The sequence below is a fragment of the Aedes aegypti genome, chromosome 1 (genome assembly GCF_002204515.2).
Source record: "Aedes aegypti strain LVP_AGWG chromosome 1, AaegL5.0 Primary Assembly, whole genome shotgun sequence".
NCBI lineage: Eukaryota > Metazoa > Arthropoda > Insecta > Diptera > Culicidae > Aedes > Aedes aegypti.
In genome coordinates, this window is record NC_035107.1 from 139,511,740 (window position 1) to 139,535,948 (window position 24,209).

Here is a 24,209-nt window from a genome sequence, read left to right on the forward strand (position 1 = left end):
ATATAAGTCCTTGAATTAGTTAGCCCTAAAGAACAGCTTAATCTTCAAAGAAGGGAAAATCATTAATAGAATGTTGAAAATACAGTTGCCTGTAAGAGGTTGACCATTAACAACGTGGTCAATTCTTTCGGATTTTTATACCTTTATACGGGGTCTTTTGTCCATACAAAAATTTAAAAAATATTGTTTGTATCGTGGTCATTGGCCAGGCCCCCTTTTATCCTCCCATACATGATCACATGATTAATGAATGATCCCTTATAGCTTGTATTAAATTGATGACTATTTTAACATTAAAAAAAAACAGTTATTTCTCAGAAACTATGAAAACCTCGGAAATCTATTTCACCTTCTTCTTATCTTGCGTTACGTCCCAACTGGGACAGAGCCGAATCTCAGCTTTGTGTTCTTACGAGCACCTCCACAGTTATTAACTGATAGCTTTTATTGCCAATTGACCATTTTTGCATGTGTATAACGTATTACCGATATGAAGATGCTCTTTGCCCTGAGAAATCGAGAAAATTTCCAAACTGATAAAATCTTCGCCCGGTGGAATTCGAACTCACGTCCGTCAGCTTGCTGAATGGCTGCATGTTGACCCCTACAGCTATCTATATATAATATGTTTATAATATCATTATTAGTTTAAAACATTTTACCAAACAGAAAGCTAAAAAACTTACGTCACAATTATTTTGCATATAATTATGTATCGTCTGCTGAAAATCATAATAATTTGAAAGCTTTTACACACCTAAACATTGCTACGCAAAGCAAAGTAATGTAGTAATATTTTTTCTGGGAAATGGTATTTCTGGGGAATGACTTTCTGGGGAATGGTCCATTCTGGCAAATGGTTTTCTGGCAAACGATCCATTCTGGCAAATTGATTCTGGCAAACGGCTTTCTGGCAAATGGTTTTCTGGCAAATGTCATACAACCAACCTACCTTCCTATATACGATGCGACTAAATTTCTGACGACCCTAACCCCACGGGCATAAAGCCCACGAGGCCAATTTTTATGATTTAATCTTGTGTTTTTTATGCAATTTTACATGCACCTCAACATTAGAGCAACATTAATTCCTATTTCATTGTTAAGGTATAGGGAAACTGTACCAGTTATGGCCATAGTGGTTCCCTATTTGGCCATATGTGTAATTTTGATAACTTTCACATTTAAAATCTTTTTGAATGTTTTAACATCAAGATCTATCTTAAATCTAACTACTACAACACACAAAATTTTTCAAAATTTGAAGACATGAAAGTTATCACGTATGGCGAAATAGGGAACCACTATGTCCATAACTGGTACACCTACCCTATACCAAATTTCGTAAAAAAAAATGAAAAAAAATATTGGTCTAGACCCCCCGATCGATTATTTTCGTTTTGATTGCAAATGAAAGGTGACAATCATGGCTTTCATGTGTCAAAATTTCAGGCATGCCGATTTTGTTGTTTTTAATCATTTAATATTTTTTTACTAACTTGATGTGAAAACAGTACGAATATGAAATTGGGCCACTGTAAATAGGTGGAATTTGCATACCTAAGCTAACATTGACATTTATAATAACTTCAGGTTCTCACTTATTGGGGTGTTGCAATATTGGAAATGGGCGTTGAAATACTTGGTGAAGGAATTACATCCGGGTAGTGTATGTTTATCCCAACGTCGTTTGTGTGCCCATAGTGCTCATAAGTTTTAGTGGAAGAAAGCAAACTGCCTGCGATTCCTCGCTTCAGCTATTCTTGCGTTTACCTGACCATTTCAAATGTCTAAAACATGCACAGTCACGCGCCGGACGTCCGCACATAAGTCGGTTCACACTGATCCAATTCTTATCATCCACGAATTTCACTTTGTTTATACCTCCACACGACGGCAGATGCAACACAACAAAGAGAATTTGTGAATGAGGTCATTACCATAAAGTTTAGCAGTGCGACGACGACGAAGACGACGGTGCGCAGACAGTCATTCACTTCCCTGAAACCGACGCGTCGTCAGTCAATGTAAACGTTTGGCATCAGGCAAGGTCCCCTGTCCTGTGTTCGTTCATGACTTCTCCAGCCAGTTCATTCGCTTTATATCACATGCCCTGTACTACCTCTGCCTCCTACTTTCTTTTCGTCTTTTGCCCGGTTGACATCATCCACATCAACGGACACCTGAGGACGTATCCGTTCCATGCTATTGCAACCGTTCAATGTACCTTTCACTTGAACCCGTTACCTGTGTTGTTGGCCAGAATGTTTTCCAAACAAAGAATAGTTAACAACCCGATTTAAAATCCTACCCGTTAGGTAGAGCGTAGAGAGCTGTAGCAGACTCATCTTCACCATTACACACTCTTTGTGCTCATTTACGCCCGGATGGAGAGGTGTGTGCGCGCGCGCTTTTACGCTGTGGTGCATTCTGTGGGTCCCCAACGCGACTTCGACGTATCTGAAGTCGTGGCCGAGAAATGTGTGTAAACAAACGCTGATTTCAACAGCACGACGACCATCATCGTCATCATCATCATCATTGAACGTCGCCGTCTTCGGTCAGTGAGTCAGTCAGTGGTGGTGTTCGAAGCTGCTACCCTCCGTGTAGCGTTTCCAAGTCAGTCAGCGTAGCGACATCGTATACGTAGTGTTGAGTCGGTTGGGTTGGTTTGGTGTGTTCGATAAAAGCAAAAACAATTTGTATGTCTACATTTGCAGAGTGCATTCGAACGGAATAAGTCGGACGTGTGGTGTAGGCCGTGGATGAATGCGCTAAAAGTGCAGCTACTGTTTACATATTAACCGCTCTCAGTAGGACACAAAGGAAGAATTAGCGCAGCATCTCGCGACAGGAATACAGAAATAAAAAATCAGAATCACGAAGAAGTGTTCAACGTTTTGGTTCAAAGTGTGTCGTCGGGTAAATGAAAACAGTGTGATTTTGAAAACAGCAAGAATAAAACAAGGGAAAATTTTACCGTTGCACATCCGGAGACGATGTTACTCATTTGCGCGAGTGAGGTTCAGAAGCACAGAAGAGTCAGTAAGAACTTGGCGACACGGAAAACACAACAAATGTTAGTGACCGCAGAATCCCCTCCACCTTGGACGTTGACCTCGGATCGTCATCAGCTGCGACCGAAGCAGCAACGTCAGCAGCAGCAAAATGTAACGCTATCCGAAGGACTTCCGGCCTTGGCGGCGGAGAATTGCTCGAGCAAAACTCCCCCGTCGCCTAAGCCAACCAACGGCACCAACAACGCAACGAATGGCTTCCGAGGACGAAACAAATCGACGTCCAAGCGAAATCCAATATCAAGTGCGCAGAACAACCGCCAAAACAGTGCTGACCCCGATAAATGTGAGCAGCGAAAAGTGAGAACGAACAAAAATCAAAAGAAACAAGTTAAACCCACCAGCGGAATGATTTCATCACGGCCAACGTCAGCGGGAAAATTAGGTGAGTGTCTATTTCGCGTCTTGTTTCGACGATTTCGTAAGCATCCTAAGCATGTTGTGCAGTAGACCTGGGCGCCGCCGCCGCGCCACAACGCCGCCGTCAGTTTGTGTTTTCAGGCTGATAAATAATTCAGCTTGAGCGTAATCAACTATATTTATCTTGATATCTTGTTGGCTAGAGCGTAACGTCACGCCTTTACCGGGCGTATTGTAGAGCTCCATCTTCGTCGGTCTTCGGTCACCAGTCGCCAGTTGTCACAAGTATTAAGGGTACCCAAGTCCTCCTCCACTGTGTAGGGTAACGGTCGTATTTTGGACTCCCTAAGGAAGTGATTTTAGTTTTTTGTCCCAAATAATTGATTGCACAACGTAACCAAGTCAAAGCACATGTCAAAATGTAGAGAAAAACTACCTCTACGAGAAAAAAAATCCCATACGGTCATGCAGGATCCAAAAAACGTCGAAAATAATTAAATTGTGAAGCACTATTTTTCATTATTTTGGACACACCAATACATTTTGGACCTTCAAAGTATATATTTTGGACCCCCGGCATTTTTTATTGTTTGGCGATAAAGCCCACGACACTGGTTGTATAATATGCTTACCCATAGTCTAATCAATCAATTGACAATGGAAAACTGAAGAAATTCTACGCTTTTAGTTCAGAAATTTGATAAAAGTTTTTGTTTACATTTGAAAAATTTCTGACGCTTCAATTGCTGCGTGTAACGTGTTGTAACGGTTGCATGGATGAACCGATTAAATTAAATTAATTTCAAATAAAACAACCACATTTTCTATGTACAAACGGTTGGTACAAGTGCGGAATAGTCCTATCTTTCCAAATGGTATGCGAATAGAGTTGGTCTTTCGATTTAAACTGGGAAATTCGCAGGAAAATGACCCAGGGGGTCCAAAATATTTTGGTTACCCTATAGTCAGCGTATTCATGACTTTCCACGAAGTGGCCAACCTCTTACCTGCTGAGTATTATTTTCTAAAATCGTGCCCACTAAAGTCTGTTGTATTTTACACGCTTATTAATATTTGTTTATTTATACCCTTGATATAAACTTGTAATTCGTTCGTCGGCATTACACAACATTCTTCTAGTTTGCAGGCCTAGTAGCGAGTGAAATTTAAGGCTGGGCAAGCTTTCGAACATAAACAGCACGATTTTTTTTTTTTAGAAGAAGAAAGAACCTGAATTCTTCAAGAAAGATATGTAACCCTATCTTTCTGGAAGAATTCAGGTGAAATTTTCGCTTCATTTTCAACAGAACATGTGATTAAATTCTGGCGGGAGTTTTGGGGAAGATTCTAGCAAAAAAAAGAAGCGAATTTGGGCTAAATTTTCTGGCAGTAATATTTGGATAAATTTTGGCGGAAACCAGGATGAATATCTGACCGACTTGCTGAATAAATTATTAGTGAACTTTCTGCAATAATCTGCGGTCATAGAAGGAATCTATACTTGCCTTCTAAAATAACCTAAAAAACTCATCCATGAAATAATCCAGAAACAGTAAGAAATAATAAACAAAAAAAAATCGAAGAACGAATAATAATTTTGCTAAAAATCATATTATTAATTTCAACAAATAAGCTAATACATGTTTTTCAGTGATTAACCCTTGATACTGTTTTTCCACGAATTTGTTTAATTTTACTCGACGCACACAACACGCTTTTTTCATTCTTCTGACGATAGTTGTAGATTATTTAATGAAGTTTCCGACAAATTTGACCCGAATGTCTCTAACAATATTTTCGCTTATAGGATAGGGAACCATTATCAATATGTGCATCCATAAGTGTTGAAGATGTAGAAGCAATAAATAAATAAAAATTTCCATACAAAAATACGTTTCTATAATGAAACCACAAATTCACCTGAATTTCAACAACAAACATGCATCTAATAAATAGGGATTTTTTAAAAGAGCGATTTCAATCGTTTACTGTTCAAATTGTAATCTAAGTATGGTACATTGATTATTTTCAGGGTCGTAGAACGTAGGACGAAGCTACCGAGTCGTCTCTGAGTGATGTGATTGATTTCAATATTTCATTTATTGATACGTTCATGTGAAATGTAGGTATTTTAAGTACGAATGGAATCATTTTCTAATTACTTATGCACAACATTCACTAATTTGGTTTGTCTCGAGTTCGTCAAAAATCAATTGTGTTTTGGAGTTACAGTGTATGTAGAAAAAAGGGTCTAATTTTACATAAATTCTGCCACAAATTTAGCCACAGTTTCTATTTTAGGCTTGTTTTTTTAGTATTTTTTAGTTTTGAACAGAAAAACTGCTTTTGAAGTTTCGATGATAACGATGATTACGATGACGGAGCGTTGATCGTTAAAAGATTCACTAGAAAACCTGCATAAATTCTCGCACGAATTCCACCTTGTATGTCTAGTATTTGCATCAAAAAACTCTTAAAGGCAATCCTCCAGGCATTCCATCAGGATTTATCCAAGTTTCATTTAAGTGATTTTTTCAGGGAGCTTTCTCAGGAATATCACTTAAAATTTCTGTTGAGATTCATTTCTGGAGGAATTTGTGAAAGAATTCTGAGGTATTTCAGTAGAAATACCTTAAGGTATTCAGGAAGCAATAACAGGAGGAGCTCCTAAAAAATCTCAATTCCTTATAGAATCCCTGGGAAAAATCAGCTGAAACTCCTGGAAGAATAGCTGGAGAAATTGTTTTCGGAATCACATGAAGAATTTTTGAAAGAGTTTCTGTTAGAATCTTAGGAGGTCTTTTTAGAAGAATCTATTCACAAATGTCTAGAGGAGTTTCTTCGGTAAATACTGCAAGTATATAAAAAATTAAGTTTACGTCTAAAAAAAAACCTTTAATTTGGCTAAAATCCACATATTATCCTTCAATTTAGCAAAACATGTCTGATCAATCCACAGTATCCACTGCTATGAATTCACAGGACGCCCCAGAAATGCATGTAATATTCAGGATCTGGTTAGGAAATAAAATATAGAATTTCTACTAAAGAGGGAACATAGCTCTAAATAATTAACGTAGATAAAACAACGTACACACTCATGCCACAGACAAACTTTTAAAACATATCGATCGCACGCTCAAATGATCTTATTGAGAACAACGCGTAGTTTATTTTTAAAACTCTGTGTGAGTCATAGACTCTTTGTTGCGCTGTTCTAACAATTTGTTTCAAATTTAAAGACAAATGGTTGTTATTATGTGTATCACCAATCGGCAGCCTCAAGTGGGCTGGTCACACAGCTGCACAGACAGTAGCTTTACACTTAACAACGGACAAGCATCAGGCTTTGGAAAAATTAACGATCATTGACACACGAGCCATAATTTCTTCCTATTTATCCGCCTGCATTCATACAACACGCACGACACTTATCGTTCGTGTATAATATCGAGCCATGAACGAAAACAAGACAGACACTGTTTGGTGCCGATCACTGTGTGTCACCACTTGTTACATTCACTGACACACTCTCGTTCTGATCAAGAAACAGAGGCGAATATTTTCCATTTTCTGTACTGTGTTTACAACCAAAGGGGTGTTTGAAAATCCAATAGATATAATTAATAGTATTTGGTAATGCAGGTTTCAACAACCTAATCAGAATTGATAAAAATCTCATTTATGTATTTTACGAATACGAAATAATTTCCCACATTTGTGGTTCATGCATTCTTCATCCAGCACTGGTTGCAGATTCAGCACAACTGTTATATACCATTTTGTCATCAATATTATGTTTTGAAAAATACCATAATTTTTATGTACCGCAGTTGGTAGCAATTGGTTATGCTTGCCTTTCTGACTGTAGTCAATCAATCAATATAAGATGATTTAGTTTGCAAAATAACATAATTTTGAAGAGCCATTTCCAACGGGTTTTTTATGGGTTGATTGAAAAAATAGCATTCAGTTTTGTTATACCCATATTTTTTCTTATATATGGTTTGATTGAAATGTATTTTATTTCAGTATTCTTAAGCAGCATTTCGGGATTGTTAAGTCGTTTAGTGAAGGTCACCAGGTCAGGTTTGCGATTATTATTTTAACATGGTCCGTTCATACAAATAGTAAACAAAAAACTTATAAGAGCATGCTGTAACAAATGCACTGTTCTCTCACATCCTTGTTGCAACAATCTTATTCTGCAACAATAGTTTGTCACAACTTGAACATAATATGGCTGTGATTGCCTATCGCGTGCGTAGCGATGCCACATTACCGACTAACAACCATAAAACCAATTTGATTTTGTGTTAAAAATAACTGATTAATCACGAGTTGAAAAGGTTGCAACAATGTTTCCCTCTGTGTTTGTCGAGACATTTTTTTATCCCAATCCGCAAATGTTGGGGCAAACGATTGTGCGCTTGCTAACTTTTTTGTTTCTTTTGCGCCTGTTCCAATGACAATTTGATTCATTGATTGAAACTAATAATTTCGACCATATTATGGAATAAATCGAGTTGTGATAGACGCCGCCCCCGATTAAAATCATGTTGGCGCACCGGTCTAGCTGTACATACCTACATAGACGCAGACGATTAAAGCAGACTGATTCATACGGCGTCGCTGACATCGATATCCTACAACCAGTCTGCTTACGTTGCGTTGCATCACGGTCATTGGAAGCCTTTTTTTCATTGAGGGCGTCCTCGTATTCCATCCATACCCAACAATCTATGAACCAAGAACCATTCCAGCAGAGTTGTATAGATCGTATTGTATTTCCGTCTCGCCACGCAAAGCACTCGGTGAGGCGTTCGATGATTCGCGCGGTTCTTGAAAGCAACAGCTATATGAGTCACCCACTCAAACCGATGACGAAACACTAGTGGATGCCCCGCGAAATTCAACTTACCCACACGTCATTGATGATGACGGGCTGTGCCTGCGCGGGAACAACGCTGCCACTCACTCTCACCACACGGAAAGACACGGTTTGGCGCGCTAGTTGTGATAGTGAAATCGTACGATGACGCGACGGCTCGATCCGTTTCACTGCCATGATAGTGATGATGATGATGAATGGAACCACAGAAGGGTATGTGTGGTTCCGTAGCATAACTATGTGGGGGCATCATGTATAAATTACGAAACGCTGTGAAAGGAGATGAGATTACAAACAGTCAATCAATAAAAATATATGCCCTTTTTCAGAGAATCTTTATATAAATTTACAGTAAATATGAAGCTTCTCTGAAAAAATCATAAAAATCGATTGAGCTTCCTCCAAATCATCTATAAATTACAAAAAGATGATGTTATCAAGATATTTTATGGTCAGAGTGGTACCAGAAACATAAATGCCCATCTTCGGAGATGAACCAGCCAAGGGCTGAAAATCTCCCTAATAAAGATAAATAATAATAATAATAATAAATGCCCATTGCTTCTAAACGGTTGCACCGAATTGTTTATTTTTTCCCAACAGACAAAATATTATTTACGTGGGTTATGGCTACGCGTCGATCCCTCAAGGAATTTCAGAATAACTCCGGGTCCAGACGACCAATGATCCAAATCGACACATATTTTTAAAAAGAGAAGAGTTTCTTGAGAATTTGTTGAAAAAGCTGTAAAAATATCGAAAACCAAAAAAGTTCTAGCTATTCAAAAACATGTTTGAAGTAAAAACATGATGCTGTCGTGAAACAAGAGGGGATTTGTATTTGAAGGAATGGCGTTACGTACTTTATGCACCATGCATGAAGTACACAAAACAGACGAGCCAAAACTACTACATATAGAGTCGGTAGCATAATATGTTGTATGTTGCCTTGTGGTCGTCATCAGCAAAATGAATGTATGTATGTATGTTCTTGCCATGATCAACCCTTTCTCATAGAGAGGAAAGGCTTAACGCGACGCGGCAAGTGTAATCATCTAACAAGAGATGAGTTACAATCATAATGGTACTGGGAAAATCCTTCGGCTTTACGATGGATGTTGTAGAATTCGGCAGATGACGTATGAATCCGATTAACGATCAACGCTCCGTCATCGTAATCATCGTCATCATCGAAACTTCAAAAGCAGTTTTTCTGTTCAAAACTAAAAATTATTCGATGAAAATGTGTTCACTGTGTTTCAGTTGGAGAATAGAATACAGTGAACACATTTTCATGTAAATGTTCTTAACCCGTATAGGCCTGAGTGAAAGAAAAATTACTAAAACTCTCACCGCTCAGCGAATACTCAACGGATTTCAATGATTTTTTGTCAGTATACTCGTACACATATCTAGTTTCTAAAAGTGGTAAAAGGATATCGGGAATGTTCATGTGGCCGGAGTTATTGCGGTGGATCACTGGGTCAGGTCGGATGACAAGAATTCTGTGCTTCTGTGCCCCTGGAGGTAGGCAAATTTAAAGTCACAGATAATTTCCAGAATCGGCTATAATATGGCCACTATATCAAGGAGTTTTAAGAAAAACGCATCAGCGTAAACCTTCTGATGATCGATTAAGTTGAATAATTATGTCAACAGCATTTGATTGATCCTACAAATGACCATTTTCGGATCTCCGGGATGCATTAAATTAATGATAAAGTGCACAGTTTGTATCTTAACATCTGTGTAAAGCTTATGGGAACACATTTTAGTGAACTTTTATGTTCGATCTATACTTTTAGAGATTTGAAACGGTTTAGTACCTAACAAATCTAGAGCCGGTTCTTCAGGGCATCAAGTCCAAGTGGCCGCATCTGGTACACTGTAAACGGTGCGAAACTATTAGTTTTTAATGTTGATTATCAGATCTTAATGATTTATGCAAATTAAAATGATTGCCATTGGAAATAAATAAAGATAACTTGGCATGTACCAAAAAATTGCCTTTTTTCACCCGACTTGACCCAGTAACCCACCGCAATAACTCCGGCTACAGGAGTATATCCGAGTTCCTCCGGCCATTTCTAGAAACTAGATATGTGGGCCAGTATACTGACAAAAACTTATTTGAATCCGTTAAGTATTCGCTGAGTGGTACGGGTTTTAGTATTTTTGCTTTCACTCAGGCCTATACGGGTTAATATTGAACGAAAAAACTGCTTTTAAAAATTCAGAAATCAATGACGGATTCTGCCCCCTTAACATAACATTTACTAGAGGGACTAGATTGAAAGTTCTTGAAAAATTTTTGAGCTTGCAGATAAAGTTTCAAGCATTGAATTCTGACCAGCAAATTTGAAAACACTTTTTAATTAAACAAATTGAGATGAAGAATTCAAGTACGTATGTTTTACCTTATGCATAGTAAAATGTATTATATGTTTTATATTATATTATACATTGAATATTACAATACATTAGCGTAATGCCATTCAACCTCTCTTTCTTTGTGTTATTAAATAATGTTTCCGATTTTTTTAACAACAGGAATGACTTCGATAATAATGTTGAAGCGCAGTAATTTGTAATAGAAATCATTAACACTATTGTTGCAGTAGGTGGAAAGTAGATTAGCATTGCAAAACTCAACTGCCAAATTTCCAACACAACGCCTGCATTTTGTTTTTAAGGTTAAAAAACTGTATAATTTTTTAGCTTATTACTACTCATCAATATATTCAGAGGTTTAAGAATTTAAAATGAAACATAACGTAGAACAATAAAATTGTGAAAACTACTGAAATTCACGGTGTTAATACGAAGCAAACTAAGCTACTGCTCAGTAGTCGTATGATGTGTAGTGTTGAATTTCAAAGAAAAACTTGGTAAGCATTATTTTTTTCGGCTCTTTTTGACCCCCAAAACCTCCACTTGTTTGCACCACTGGGACTGACAGCTTTTTCATTGTCAAAGGGTGAACATATTGCTATACTTTGTTCGCCAAAGTTACTGCACATGCTAAGCGACATCTTGTGGTTTCAATTTTTTAAATGAATCTACTCACAATTGTTGGCCTTTCTAATGCATATCAAAATTTTTGCAACTTTTCGAGATATTTTAAGGAAAAAAACGTGTTTATTATATTGTAATAATGTTTATAACTCACAGAAAAAATGAAGATATTATCTTGGTATGATCAGCAAAATTTTGTATTTTGAAAATATATACATAGTGCTAGAACATTGTAAGCCATGAAAACGCTGTGGAAAAACTAAAGTGAATCTTTGTACTTTTGAAGTGGCTTTTATATGAAAATCGCTATGAATCCTTCATCATAATAGATAGAGGTAAAGTGTCTTCGAAAACTTTTTTTCATTTAATATTTCCAACAACTTTGTCGAAAACACCAATTGCTTCTATCGACAAACAGAGGAAATAATTTGTTAATCTCAATTATGAGTAAATTAATATAAACCTGAACATGTGCAGTAGCTTTGGCAAACAAAGTGTAGCAATAATTTCACCCTTTGACACTGAAAAAGCTGATGATCGTATTTTTGAGTTTACAACCACTGTGTAGTGTACTGATAGCTCTACCCAGCTTTTTACGCTAGCTATAAAACAACGAAGGGTGATCCGATTTTGACAATTCTGGCCTACCGATTTTATAGCTGGATCTTAGTAGGCTGAAATTGAGGTTGTTGATTGAGCTGTCAAAAATTTTCACTACGGTTTGGTTTGGGTTGAATTCTATTTTCTAAAGTGTTTATCAAACTGATTATTTCATTTAGTTTCTTTGAGGAATCCGAAGACTAAGAAATAATCTGACGCCACACACCTCAACATTACAGATAAATCAATGTGAGAATACAAGAATTGTCCATATCACTGTGGAGCAAAGTCGTGAACCAAGAGTGATTTTTTTTTTAATATTTCTATTACTGCAAACTATGTGGAGCAACAAAAATTTTCAAGAATAAATTTAAACATTTTTGGGAGGTGAAGGTCTGGGACACTAAAAATGGGCTACGTCATTGCATGAATTTACCTAGTCGGCGCCAACATTAACGCTGAAGACAGATTTTAAGAGAAAATAGAGAAAATTTTACATTGGCTTATTGAATTTTCTAAATCTAACTGACAATACAATCGATGCAATATGCCAATGTGATGTGGTGTTCTAAATTAATGCCTGATTCGAGTTTATCCGTGGCAAGACGAATAGCATTATTAGAAATAACCGCAAAATCTCTTTACAAATCAGACTGTCGGATGACTAGATCTCGAATGGAAGTCTTGTAGAAACAATTTGCAGCGCAGTACAAAGCCACGAACATAACTTTTTCTGAACAAATTAGAATGAATGCCATAAACTCCCTGTTTATTAACTGCTGTCCATCAACCTAAAATAAGGTTAAAGTTGAAAAGGGCTGTAGAAAAAATCTATATTCTAAAACACAAGAATGCAGGTTTGACATTTCGTTGTCAACATAAACAACTTCCTTCATCATTAACCCGTATAGGCCTGAGTGAAAGCAAAAATACTAAAACCTTCACCGCTCAGCGAATTCTTAACGGATTCAAATGATTTTTTGTCAGTTTACTGGCCCACATATCTAGTTTCTAGAAGTGGACAGAGGAACTCGGAAATTTTCCTGTAGCCGGAGTTATTCCGGTGGGTTACTGGGTCAGGTCATTTGAATCCGGTAAGAATTCGCTAAGCGGTGAGGGTTTTCGTATTTTTGCTTTCACTCAGGCCTATACGGGTTAAGCTTGCTTTGATCAAGCCATAAAATTTATAGTGCATGCAAGAAATGTCATAAGGGGGTGATTCAAAATTTATGACAGGCTAACGTAAAAATTTGAACTGTTTTTATTGATTTTAAATAGGAAAAGAGAGACTGATCGTAGTAAGCTGTGCGAATAAATGGCTGCATTTTCTATTGCTCGTTGCATTCGGTCCGCGTTCTGTTCGATTTAGCCAGTAAAATGGTGAAATGGCAGGCTAGGCCAACCGATAAACGATATTTTTATAAGCTATAATAATATAAATATTGGGGAAAAAAATATGCCATCGGCTGGTTCGACACAGTGCAGAATAATCTGCCGTGTTTTTTCTCGGTTTATGACAATTTGGTCGATAGATTTTTTTTTAAATGACTACCGCCGATGCTTTGGCGAGATCTATGGGAAAAGTGTGTTTTTGTACAGTGAACAAGCGCGTAAGTTCTAGAAGAACTGTCATGAATGTAACAGTAGCAATTTTTATGTTCGTGGCAATAATTTGATTACTAATTGCTTGCTGGCGATGTTATTCGACAAAATGCTTTTAACGAGAAGCAAAACACTATACAAGAATAAAACATCGGTGAGATATTTCCATAACGGATTATATTTGACTATATTTTTATTATTTATATACATATATTGGGTTGGATGGGACCATCAAGACATCCAAAAGAAGCGATTTGGACAGGGAGCTTGGAGCTGCCTCCTCCCTCTTGTAAACATTTCGTGGTTCGAGGGTGAGCTCTACGACCTCGTCTATTGGGAGTATTTTGTCAATCGAGGATTTGAAGTTACAGTTGTTTGTGAAAACTTTCTTCTGGAAGGAGATTCTCTTTTCTCTTCCTCTTTCCCGGGTTTCGTGCAAGTGTCTCTGCTTGCGGGTCCGCACATCCATTCATACAGCAGACTGAATGCTCACATCGTTTTTAACTTGAGTTCCTATATTGACCAATAACATTGATTCCTCATAAGAGAAGCCAAATAAAAATGCCCTGGCCAATTCAGGTATATTAAAGCTAAAAGTATAAAGAAAATTATGTTGTCTTTATTTTTTTTCACTCAACACGAAAAGTTGAATACTATTTTTTTTGTGTAAAACGATGTATAATCCACTCCACTGGCGCTATAACCAAACCCTAGTGTAATATTCTTCATATTCACAAAATAAATTGATGGAATTTGTTTTTTTGCTTTCTTGGCTAATTCTACCTTCTTTTGCACATTGGCTCTTCTACTTAGAATGTGCCCTAAGGTGGCCAATATTGGTCAGACTGCAAAATGCTACTTTGAATATTTGAGCGAAATCCATCAACTCTAAGGAGGGCTAAACCAGCATGAAGCGTGAATAAGAAAAACGTCCAAATATATAGGGAAAGTGGTTCTAAATACATTTTTGACCATAGCTGGCGCTGTAGTCGATTAATTTATCTCATTATTGATTCAAATATTCTCCAATCTGCAACAAACCGGAAAATTAACATATGGAAACAAGCTTTTGATCTTCAAAAAAATTTTCAGGCCAGCCATGTTGCATGCTGAACCAATATGGACTAGCTGTTGTAATACCCAGAAGAAGGCTCTGCACAGGATTCAAAATAAAATTTTGAAAATGATTCTGAAGCTTCCTCTGTGGTACAGTACTAATGAGTTACATAGAATATTCAATGTTGAAACATTGGAACAAATGTCAAATGAAATAATCAATGATTTCAGGGAAAAATCGTTGCAATCTTCCATTACCACGATTAATGCGTTATATATTTTGGTTAAGGTGAAGATTCATCGAAGCCAAACCTCAAATTTTCAAGAGCACAAATCTAGAAAATCAGACAGCGGTTTGAGCTGAAAACTTAATCGATTGGTCACCACCAGCGTGTGTCCAATCAATTAAATTTTCAGCTCAAACCGCTGTATGGTTCTCTAGATTTGTGCTCTTGAAAATTTGTGGCTTGGCTTCGATGCATCTTCACCTTAAGGTTGAGTAAATTAAAAGCTTTTTTTTATCTCTTATATGCAGGTGAAATAAACTCATCTGTAAAAATTCTGAACTGTTGCGGTAAATGAAATGTAATATGTTGTTAACAAAATCTGTAATGAAAGCTTCATTTAGTTCTACCAAATTTGGATGATAGTGTTGTCTAACACAGACCACCTGGATAAAAGAAACAATTATAATGTTTAAAATGTTACAAACAAAGGAATAAAAACTAAAAATAACTAAAAAAAATCGTTAAATAATCTCTGTTATCCAGAAGTTTCAACTCCTCAGGACAGGCATGAAATACATGCAAAACGAGTCGATTGACAAATAAAGCGGTCTATTTATAACTGTGGAATTGTTCTTTAGATCACTTATTTGCAAAGCAGGTTTTGTCCCAGTTGGGACGTAACACCAGAAAGATGAAAAAGGGTCATCACATATTTTTATTCTCTTCGAACTCCCACATACCCCATTCTACTTTATGTTGGTCATTTTAAAAAAAGTTGATTCTCATACGATTTAAACTGTTTTCAACTGATTAACTCCAAAGAATTCGACCATTGAGGGAAGGAATTCGTATATTTTAATGAGTTTATTGCTCGCATACGTCTGATGATATAAACACAATTCATAAGCACACCCCTTATATTATTATTCAAATCATTGAAATTAATCTCTCAGGTGAACAATCTTTCATGTGTTGCGTTGGTTGAGGGGAGCTGAGCCTTACTCAACCGATTTGCAGACGATTTGAATAAATGTTTTGTTTGCAGTCGGAAATTTGCACCAACTCAGTACGAACAAAAAATGATGCGTTCTACAAACAAACATACGATCCTTATCATCATCAAAAAAAATCTACCCAATGGCATCACACTAACTGTGCGTCAGCCTAGAAAACCACTGAAGCCAGAGGAGGCCTCCACCGAACCGAACTGAACTTAACCGGTTACGTTCCGTTATCCTAGATATTTCTCATTATTCTGCTAAAAATGATACAACCATTGCCATTGGTGGTGTGCTTTGATGCAAGAGTAGCAAGAAATCTTGTTCGGAGCATATAAATAATATTAGGTAGAGGGTAGGGTACCTTTTGCACTGGCACCACCCGATCAGAAGGAAATAGTGAGCCTTCAACAATCACGTTCCAGAGTACGCTATGATACGTTGACTTAGTTTTGATTTGCTATTATGCGATTAAAATTGGATACCTGTTTAAAGATTAATCTTATGCAGTATTTGACATTATAAATTGGTAAAATTGTGGGATAGCTCAATAAATATGAAAGCATAATTGAAGCAATTGAATCACTAGGTGTAACGATAAAAAAGGCCGTAGCCTTATGTTACATGAATAATACTGAATAAATAAATAAATAATACCACATTATGTTCTCATAATTGAATTAAATACAGACCTGCTATTCTTTTTGATTTTTTAGCGATAAATTATGATTAAGAATGAACATCACTTGAAAATTAACGATGCTTGGTTTGTTCTTCTTTTTTTTGACATTAACGTCCTCACTGGGACAGAGACTGCTTCCAACTGTTGAATTGTCAAATTTGCTATTTTCGCATTCCTATATCGTGTGACATGTACGATGATACTTTATGTCCAAGAAAGTCAAGGAAATTTCAATTACGAAAAGATGCTGGACCGACCGGGAATCGAACCCAGACACCTTCAGCGTGGCTTTGCTTTGTAGCTGAAGACTCTAACCACTCGGCTAAGGAAGACTTAGTCTATTATTTTATTGATTTATCATAGATTTGCCATAATACCCAATAACTTAATGAGCTCTCGAAAATGTTTAACAATGTTTTGTTGTGTCCTCAGTATTAAAATACATCAGTTTGTAATTGTGCAGGTGCTATTTATAGAGATTTATGGTGTTGATTTTTAGTTTTTTGCCACCTTATAAAGAGCAAACTATGGTATACTGGTAATAATTTAAAAATATAGTATTGTGTTCGCTTGTCATGTTTTTCTGCTCGGGGCACACTGACTGCTCTGCCATCGGAGAGTGCGTTGTACTTTGCCTTGAGCTTTGTGCTTGTGCTCGGTACAGCCAACGCGCTTGTTCTTCTCACTTTCGTGGGCTTACCAACTGAGCTCGGAGGCGGGTTACACCATGGAGAAGTCCGTCGTGTCGTCGGCCAATGATGAGTGTGATGGAGTGTGCCGTCCAATGGCGGATTTAGGAGAGTTCTTGCCCCCACCACAAAAAATATTTGAATCGCTTTTTGGTTTCATGATAATTTTGTACAATTTTTTCACAAATAACTTCTATTTTTGGAATCTGTGTCGGCTTAGATAATTGGTCACAAGGTTTTGAAGATATTCCGATGTTTTTTAAAGGACCGATATTCCCCATGCAACATTTATTTGACCTCAATTTTGTTTTTTTTCCTAAAAATAAAAAGCGGAATATACAATGTCAATTAAGAGGAAACTTCTCTTAAAAAAATTGATGATTTCTGAATTTTCAGAGGAACCAGACAGATATATAAATGCTCATTTTTTGAAAATATTTGCGCAAATTTGCTTCATCATCACATACGCAGGCAATGGCTATGCGTCGGTCCCCCAAGAAAATTAAAGATATCAACAAAACCAGATGACCAACAATCCGCTAAGAATCGACACAAAAAATTAAATTTTTGAGAATTTGTGAAAACATGTTGCAAAAACAATGAACAACAAAAAAGTCATCGCATTTCAAATGAGAACAATTAGTTATTAGTTAAAAAAGGGGTTATAGTAGTTATAAGGTTTTTTTTACCGTTGTTACATCCGTCTTACAGACAACTCTCCTCTATTCGCTATTATGTAAGCCGATAGTTCTCCTATCTCAATTAAATCCGCAGTCCCTTAATCTAGCATACTTTGATCCCTCTGTTTGTCGATACATCTCTGACAAAAGTCTCTCAAATTAATATCTGAGCTACCCACGATGGTATGATGAGTGTGACACTACATAAGCCGTGTCGATTTCGGCAAATTTTCGTAATCGAAAAACCGCATAGTCATAAATGGTAGCAAATGGGCCCAAACAAAACCCTGCGAAATTTAAAATATTCTAAAATAGTTATTTATGCAACAAGTTGCAAAATGATGATTTTTTCAGCACGAGTTGTACATTTATCCAACGAGGCTCGCCGAGTTGGATAAATACAACGAGTGCTGAAAAAATCGAGTTTTGCAACGACTTGCATACAACATTTTTTGCTATTACGAAAAACTCCGTTTAAGATGGATCATTTCCAAAAGCACAAACAAACATTTCAAAAGAAACCACGTGAGCATACGTCCACGCGTAGTACTTATCATTTCAGTATTTTTCAATCGCGTAGGCTGCGACTTAGTAGTATCTACGAATGTCACAAAGTTTGTTGTCCACAGACCTACATTTCCTATTGGTGCACAGAACAGGTAAGACAACGCGTATAGTATTGGATTCTGCTGCAACCTCTACGAATTCTGGACGATCCGTTCTTAGTTCCACAGTTCGCTGGTAACGGATTTTTCTCGGTATTCTTGCAAGCTACCCTGCAACGAAAGTAGAGTGCATTAGTGCATGTCCGGATGCGAATTGAATGCACCACTGCCGAAGTTAGGCATCTCGCATAGATTTTGAGAAAATCCAACTTCGGCGAGAAACCGATTCAATGTTTTTTATCGCGCCGACAATATCACCAGTCTTGCATCTGTATCGCACATCAGCTATAGAATCAGATGCTATAGTAGAATAGACTGGGATATTTAGCTGACGCCTTCCAAACAGAACTGAAAAGTGCTACTTTTCAGCACCGAAAACAGTGCTGAAAAGTAGCACTTTTCAGCATTGTTTTTTTGGTAGGAAAACTAGGCCATTATGTAGTGCAAATTATCAATGAAAAGTTGATTAGTTTGCAACGGAATCGCAAAAAAATTGTTAAGCTACTCGGCAAGCGACTTGAAGTTTAGAATGGATAAATGATTTATTTTGTATGGGGAAACGAACTCTTTCAAAATTAAATAGAAAAAGGTACTTTAAGAACGTACTAAAAATACTCTCTCTAGTTGATAATTTAGGATATGAATCAGTAAAAATTTCGTCAGAACACAACTTTCTAGTAGCTCTTTAAATTCAGTTTAAAAATTTGGAAGCTCCGAAAATTTTATACGCATGATTTATTGAAGACTTAATCAAACAGACTCAAGTCAGAAAAGTATACAAACTCACTTTATCAATCCTACGTGTTTCGCAGACGAAATTCTACACGTTCCGCTCTAAACCAACTCGATTTTTCACTTTTAGAACGTTTAATTTCCGGATTTACAAAACGACGAAAGTACGATTCTCCACTTTCAACCTAACCGCTACTTTCGCCGCTCTGTTGTATGCGAGACAAAGTGACTTAACCACGATTAAAAACAAAACGCTACTTGAGTCGATTTTACACTGGAACAAAAACGTCGTAAGTAACTGATTGAAACGGCTTATCATTTTGTCATAGAATTTTTGTGGGAAATGATAAAAACTGCCTAGTATTTTAACGTGAGCTGATTGCATGCAAAATTTAGGCGATGTACACAGTAGAAAAAGTTTAAAAAGGGGATTAATTTTAAAACTGTTTTAGAAGAAAGGTTGTTATTCTTCTTAATTAACTTTCTTAAAATCGTATGATAGTTACTTACGTCGATTTGAAAAAGTTATCGAGTTTTGGTATTTTTAAATCTTGCATCACGGTGCATTGTATATAAGAAAGTGGGTGCAAAGCCGTCTTCCGCATCATCGCCCGATGGATGGAGGTGCCAAGTAGTTGTTGAAACTAGATTCGCTTCAATGATAAATACTCTTGTCATTTTCACTTCAACAAAGCTGTTATCTAGTTCAAGGGCTACCCCTTAGTGAGCCTATGTTTAAGGAACTCAACCGCTAGGCGGCGCTAGTGAGCATACAAGCTGTGCACAAATTCTAAAGATATATGCCTGTATCTCTAGATTCTGATTATTTAGAAGGACGATTTCTTCGACAAGTTTGTTCAGGTTGTAAATTGCTATCAATTAAACATTTTGGAATCCAAGATGGTGGCCTGGAACGCAAGATGGTGACATCCGGTTAATGAAATTCATCGTAGCTCAAGATCCTGATTATTAGGAACAATGATTCTTTTTACAAGATTTCCCAGGTTGGAAACTGCTTTCAATTGAATATTTTGGAATCCAAGATGGCGGCCTAGAAAACAAGATGTCGATCCATAAAAATGGTTGGAAATCTATGCATAATGGGTATTTTCAGAACTGGCTCTTTAAGTAGGTGTTGGAAATCGATGTGTTACGTTCCTGTAATGCTTTCAACCATATGATGTATAAATATAATATGATTGTCGTAAACCCAGGAAGAAATCCAGAACTGATTACGCGTTTGGCAAAGTTGTTCAGTAGCTCAAGGGATACTTCCATACAAGTCCTGAGATTAAAAATGTCTCAACTTGGTGGCGTTAGTGTTCATCAAACTTTTGTTTTGAGGATATTACTGAATTGTGAAAACTTAAATAATGGTGCTAGTAAGCATGAAACTCACCACTTAGAGAGAAGATGTCTTCGGCAAAGTTGTTTAGTTAGGTAAGGATTATCATTGTTCGAGCCAGATGATTCAAAATTTCATCACTAGGCGACAACAGTAAGCATGAAACTTGTTTTTCAAAACAACTCTAAAATAATGATGAATAAATTCTTAGGTTTTTTGATAGGTGTATGTTTCACTCTCATACTTTTTGATAGGTGTATGTTTCACAAAATAATTCCAGGTTCAAGAAATATTCTAAAATATAGATAGAAGGATTAAAAATAAATGTTCTCAATCATGTTTTAAGTAGTCATGAACGACACAAAGAACAGTTAAAAATTTCAAAATACTGATGTTTATTTACTACATAAACTCAAAACTAAATACTGTGTTGGAAGTATGGATACTCAAGAGTCATTTTTTCAGAAATGGTTCACGTAGGTTATTTTCTCGAATTTTCAGAACCTCCTTCTATTATACAACGTAATTTATAAACGACCTTTCTGATTGCAGTACGAATTCAAGAAAATTTCATTGCAAACAGAGCTTTTCGTAGATATATGTTTGACCCCTTCCGACAAAGAAATTTTTACTTTTCAAAAGCGAAATAGCATACTTACCGGTATAAGAAGTTTGAATTGCATATTACTCCTCCAAAAGTCCGAATACATTTTCTTGAAATAAAATAATTCTTATTGATTAAAAATATGTACTTGATGATTTCATGAATCAAGTCAAGTTTTTGGAAGTCAAAATATTTTTTGTTTTGAAAAGTTAAAATCCATTATACAGTTGAAAACTACACAACATATACATCGTGTCGGTTCCGGGTCATTTGACCGAATGCCATTTGGACTAATGTCGTTTGGCCAAACGCCATTTGGCTGAAAGGGTCTTTTGGCCGAAATTGAAAACAATAGTGAATTAAAGTTAGCATACATTTGGAATGAATTTCAAAGCTGAATTTGACAGTTGGACAGTTTATTCTGAAAGAAGCATAAATCATCATTGATTTACAGCTCTTTAGTGTTAGTGTTAAGAACAGTCAATGCTGAAAGAATTTCTAAATGTTAGCAATTATTCACTTCTCTGCTAGCAGTAATAGCTGCCAGCATGGGTTTTCGCATTGCATTTATAGTCAGCTTTTGACAGTTACTAAAACGGTTTACGACTTATTCGTCTTTCTGTAGCATCGGTTTGCTTCAATCCTTCTGATAGTACTTAGTAAATTAATTAATTTCTAGCAACCACAAGTTTAGCTTCTTCTTTTCACAACGGAAAGACAGTTAGCTTCTCTAACGTAAGTGTTCAGCGAGTCGTTCGGTTTAATTGTTTAATAAGACTCTATAAACGTATCATAAGCCTTAGTTCTATTTTAGTTCTATTGATTATGAAAAATATTATAATATGAAAGAATAGTCTATGATCAAAAGAAGGCAACAAAATTTAAGCTAGTGTAATGCAAACAATTATTATATCAGTATAACTATAAAGAACTGCCGTTGATTTAAAGCAGGTAAAATTCACATTTAAAATAGAAGCTAAATTATTGCCAATAGTAATGAAACCAGTACAAGTTGAAAGAATAACCTATGTTTAAAAGAAGGAAAAAAATCTTATGAAATTACCAATAACTATGCAATCCCGAGCACACCGTTAGTAGCCCAGAGACGAACCCGCCATAAACTTAGAGTCTTGACGCGAGTTCACAACTTCGTCCTGAATGAACGGATTGTTTGATGTATTCTCTTGGTGCACTTTTATAGCGACCCACCACATCATGTAGATTGATAAGTTAACACTTATAAATCCTACACATCAGCGTTGAAAAAATATTTTTTTTTGTTCTTCATTCGGCCAAACGACCCATTCGGCCAAATGGCGTTCGGTCAAATGGCATTCGGTTAATACCATCGGTAGTAATTTTTTTTATATTGATGAGTTTTGTGTCAAAAAATGCTTACAAAATAGTTAGTGCTGGATATAACGCGTGAATCTCTTATCGTTTCAAAATAATTTCCTGAGAATTCCAGATTTTTTAGGATTGAATGAAATTCTCTAATCATCCCAGATTTTTCCAGGTAAAAAACATCCTGTCTTTGTTAAATAAGCCATCCAAGCACGTAGTAAGGATCCTGAAATATCTGCGAGACAAAAACCTTCTGGTGGAGTATGGTGGAGCAATTCAAATCTTATGCGACAATTTAGCTAGGAAATTCATAACAAAATGTTGTATTATAATAATATTATAATAATTTATATGATCCGGTCAAAACAAAAAAAAACATATTCCACGCAAAATTTATCCAATTTGTTTCTTGAGATGTCTTTTGAAACTCATCAAACTGCTTACAGTCGACTCTCTTCAACTCGATATTTTATAACTCGATGGATTTTTCCGATCCCTTCATATTTTTATACATCGTACTCTCCATAAGTCGATATTTCCATAACTCGATATCTCCACTAGTCGATATCTATTTGAAAATCGTTCTTATTCGTGGAAACCTGGAAATTCATGTTTGAAGGTGAATTGATACTTGCAAGTTGTAAGAAATGTAGAAAAACATGGAAATATAAATATTGACTGTCAATAAGAATAATATGATTCTTCAAGCATTTGGAAAAATGTTTTCGAATAGTATCACATATTATCAACAAAACAATATTTTTTTCTTACAGAATGGATCATAAAATTATTGTTAAGATACTGCTTCTTCTTCTTCTTGGCATGACGTACTCACTGGGACAGAGCCGGCTACTTGGCATAGTGTTCAATGAGCACTTCCACATTTAATAACTGAGAGCTTTCTTTGCCATTTTTCGCATTCGTATGTCGTGTGGCAGGTACGATGATACCATAGAGTGTTGTAGCATAGAACCTGTTTTTGATAGCAAATATATCAACAAATTTCTGTTTCGACTTGTTTTGCATCTTCTTCTTCTTACTCTTCTTCTTGGCATTACGTCCTCACTGGAACAGAACCTGCTTGTCAGCTTAGTGTTCTTATTAGTACTTCAACAGTTATTGACTGAGAGCTTTCTTTGCCAAACTTGCCATTTTCGCATTCGTATATCGTATGGCAGGTACCATGATACTATACCCAGGGAAGTCAAGGAAATTTCCATTACGAAAAGTTCCTGGACCGACCGGGAATCGAACCCAGACACCTTCTGCATGGCTGTGCTTTGAAGCTGCGGACTCTAATAATTCGGCTAATTTTTCAATTATATTGTTTTGGATATTATTAAAAAATTCAAAAAATAGACGTAGAATATTTTTTAAATCATTTGGCCGAACTTGCGGATAGTACTCAGCTATATAAAAAGACATATAAGAAACCGAAGCGAATAGTTTTCAGAATAGGCTTTGAAGAAAATCTAACATGCACAGCAAAATAATAAGTAAAATAGGCCGACTTACATTCTACATGCAAGTTCGTTTGCTTTAGGCGTCGTGTAAATTGCTGAAATTCAAAATAAGCTATTGAAGCTGATCTGTGCTTTTTTATTATTGGGTATTTTTTCCCCAAAATTCCCCCTCCTTTTCC

General features: G+C 36.4%; 1 protein-coding gene across 1 annotated transcript in view; it reads left to right on the forward strand.

The window, feature by feature from the left end:
- The first annotated feature begins 2,608 nt into the window (after positions 1-2,608).
- Positions 2,609-24,209, forward strand: part of LOC110677665 — a 116,979-nt gene continuing 95,378 nt past the window's right edge. The window contains exon 1 of the mRNA XM_021848639.1: positions 2,609-3,462. Coding sequence (XP_021704331.1) covers positions 3,000-3,462 — 463 coding nt within the window. The 5' untranslated portion in view covers positions 2,609-2,999. The remainder of the gene's footprint in view (positions 3,463-24,209) is intronic.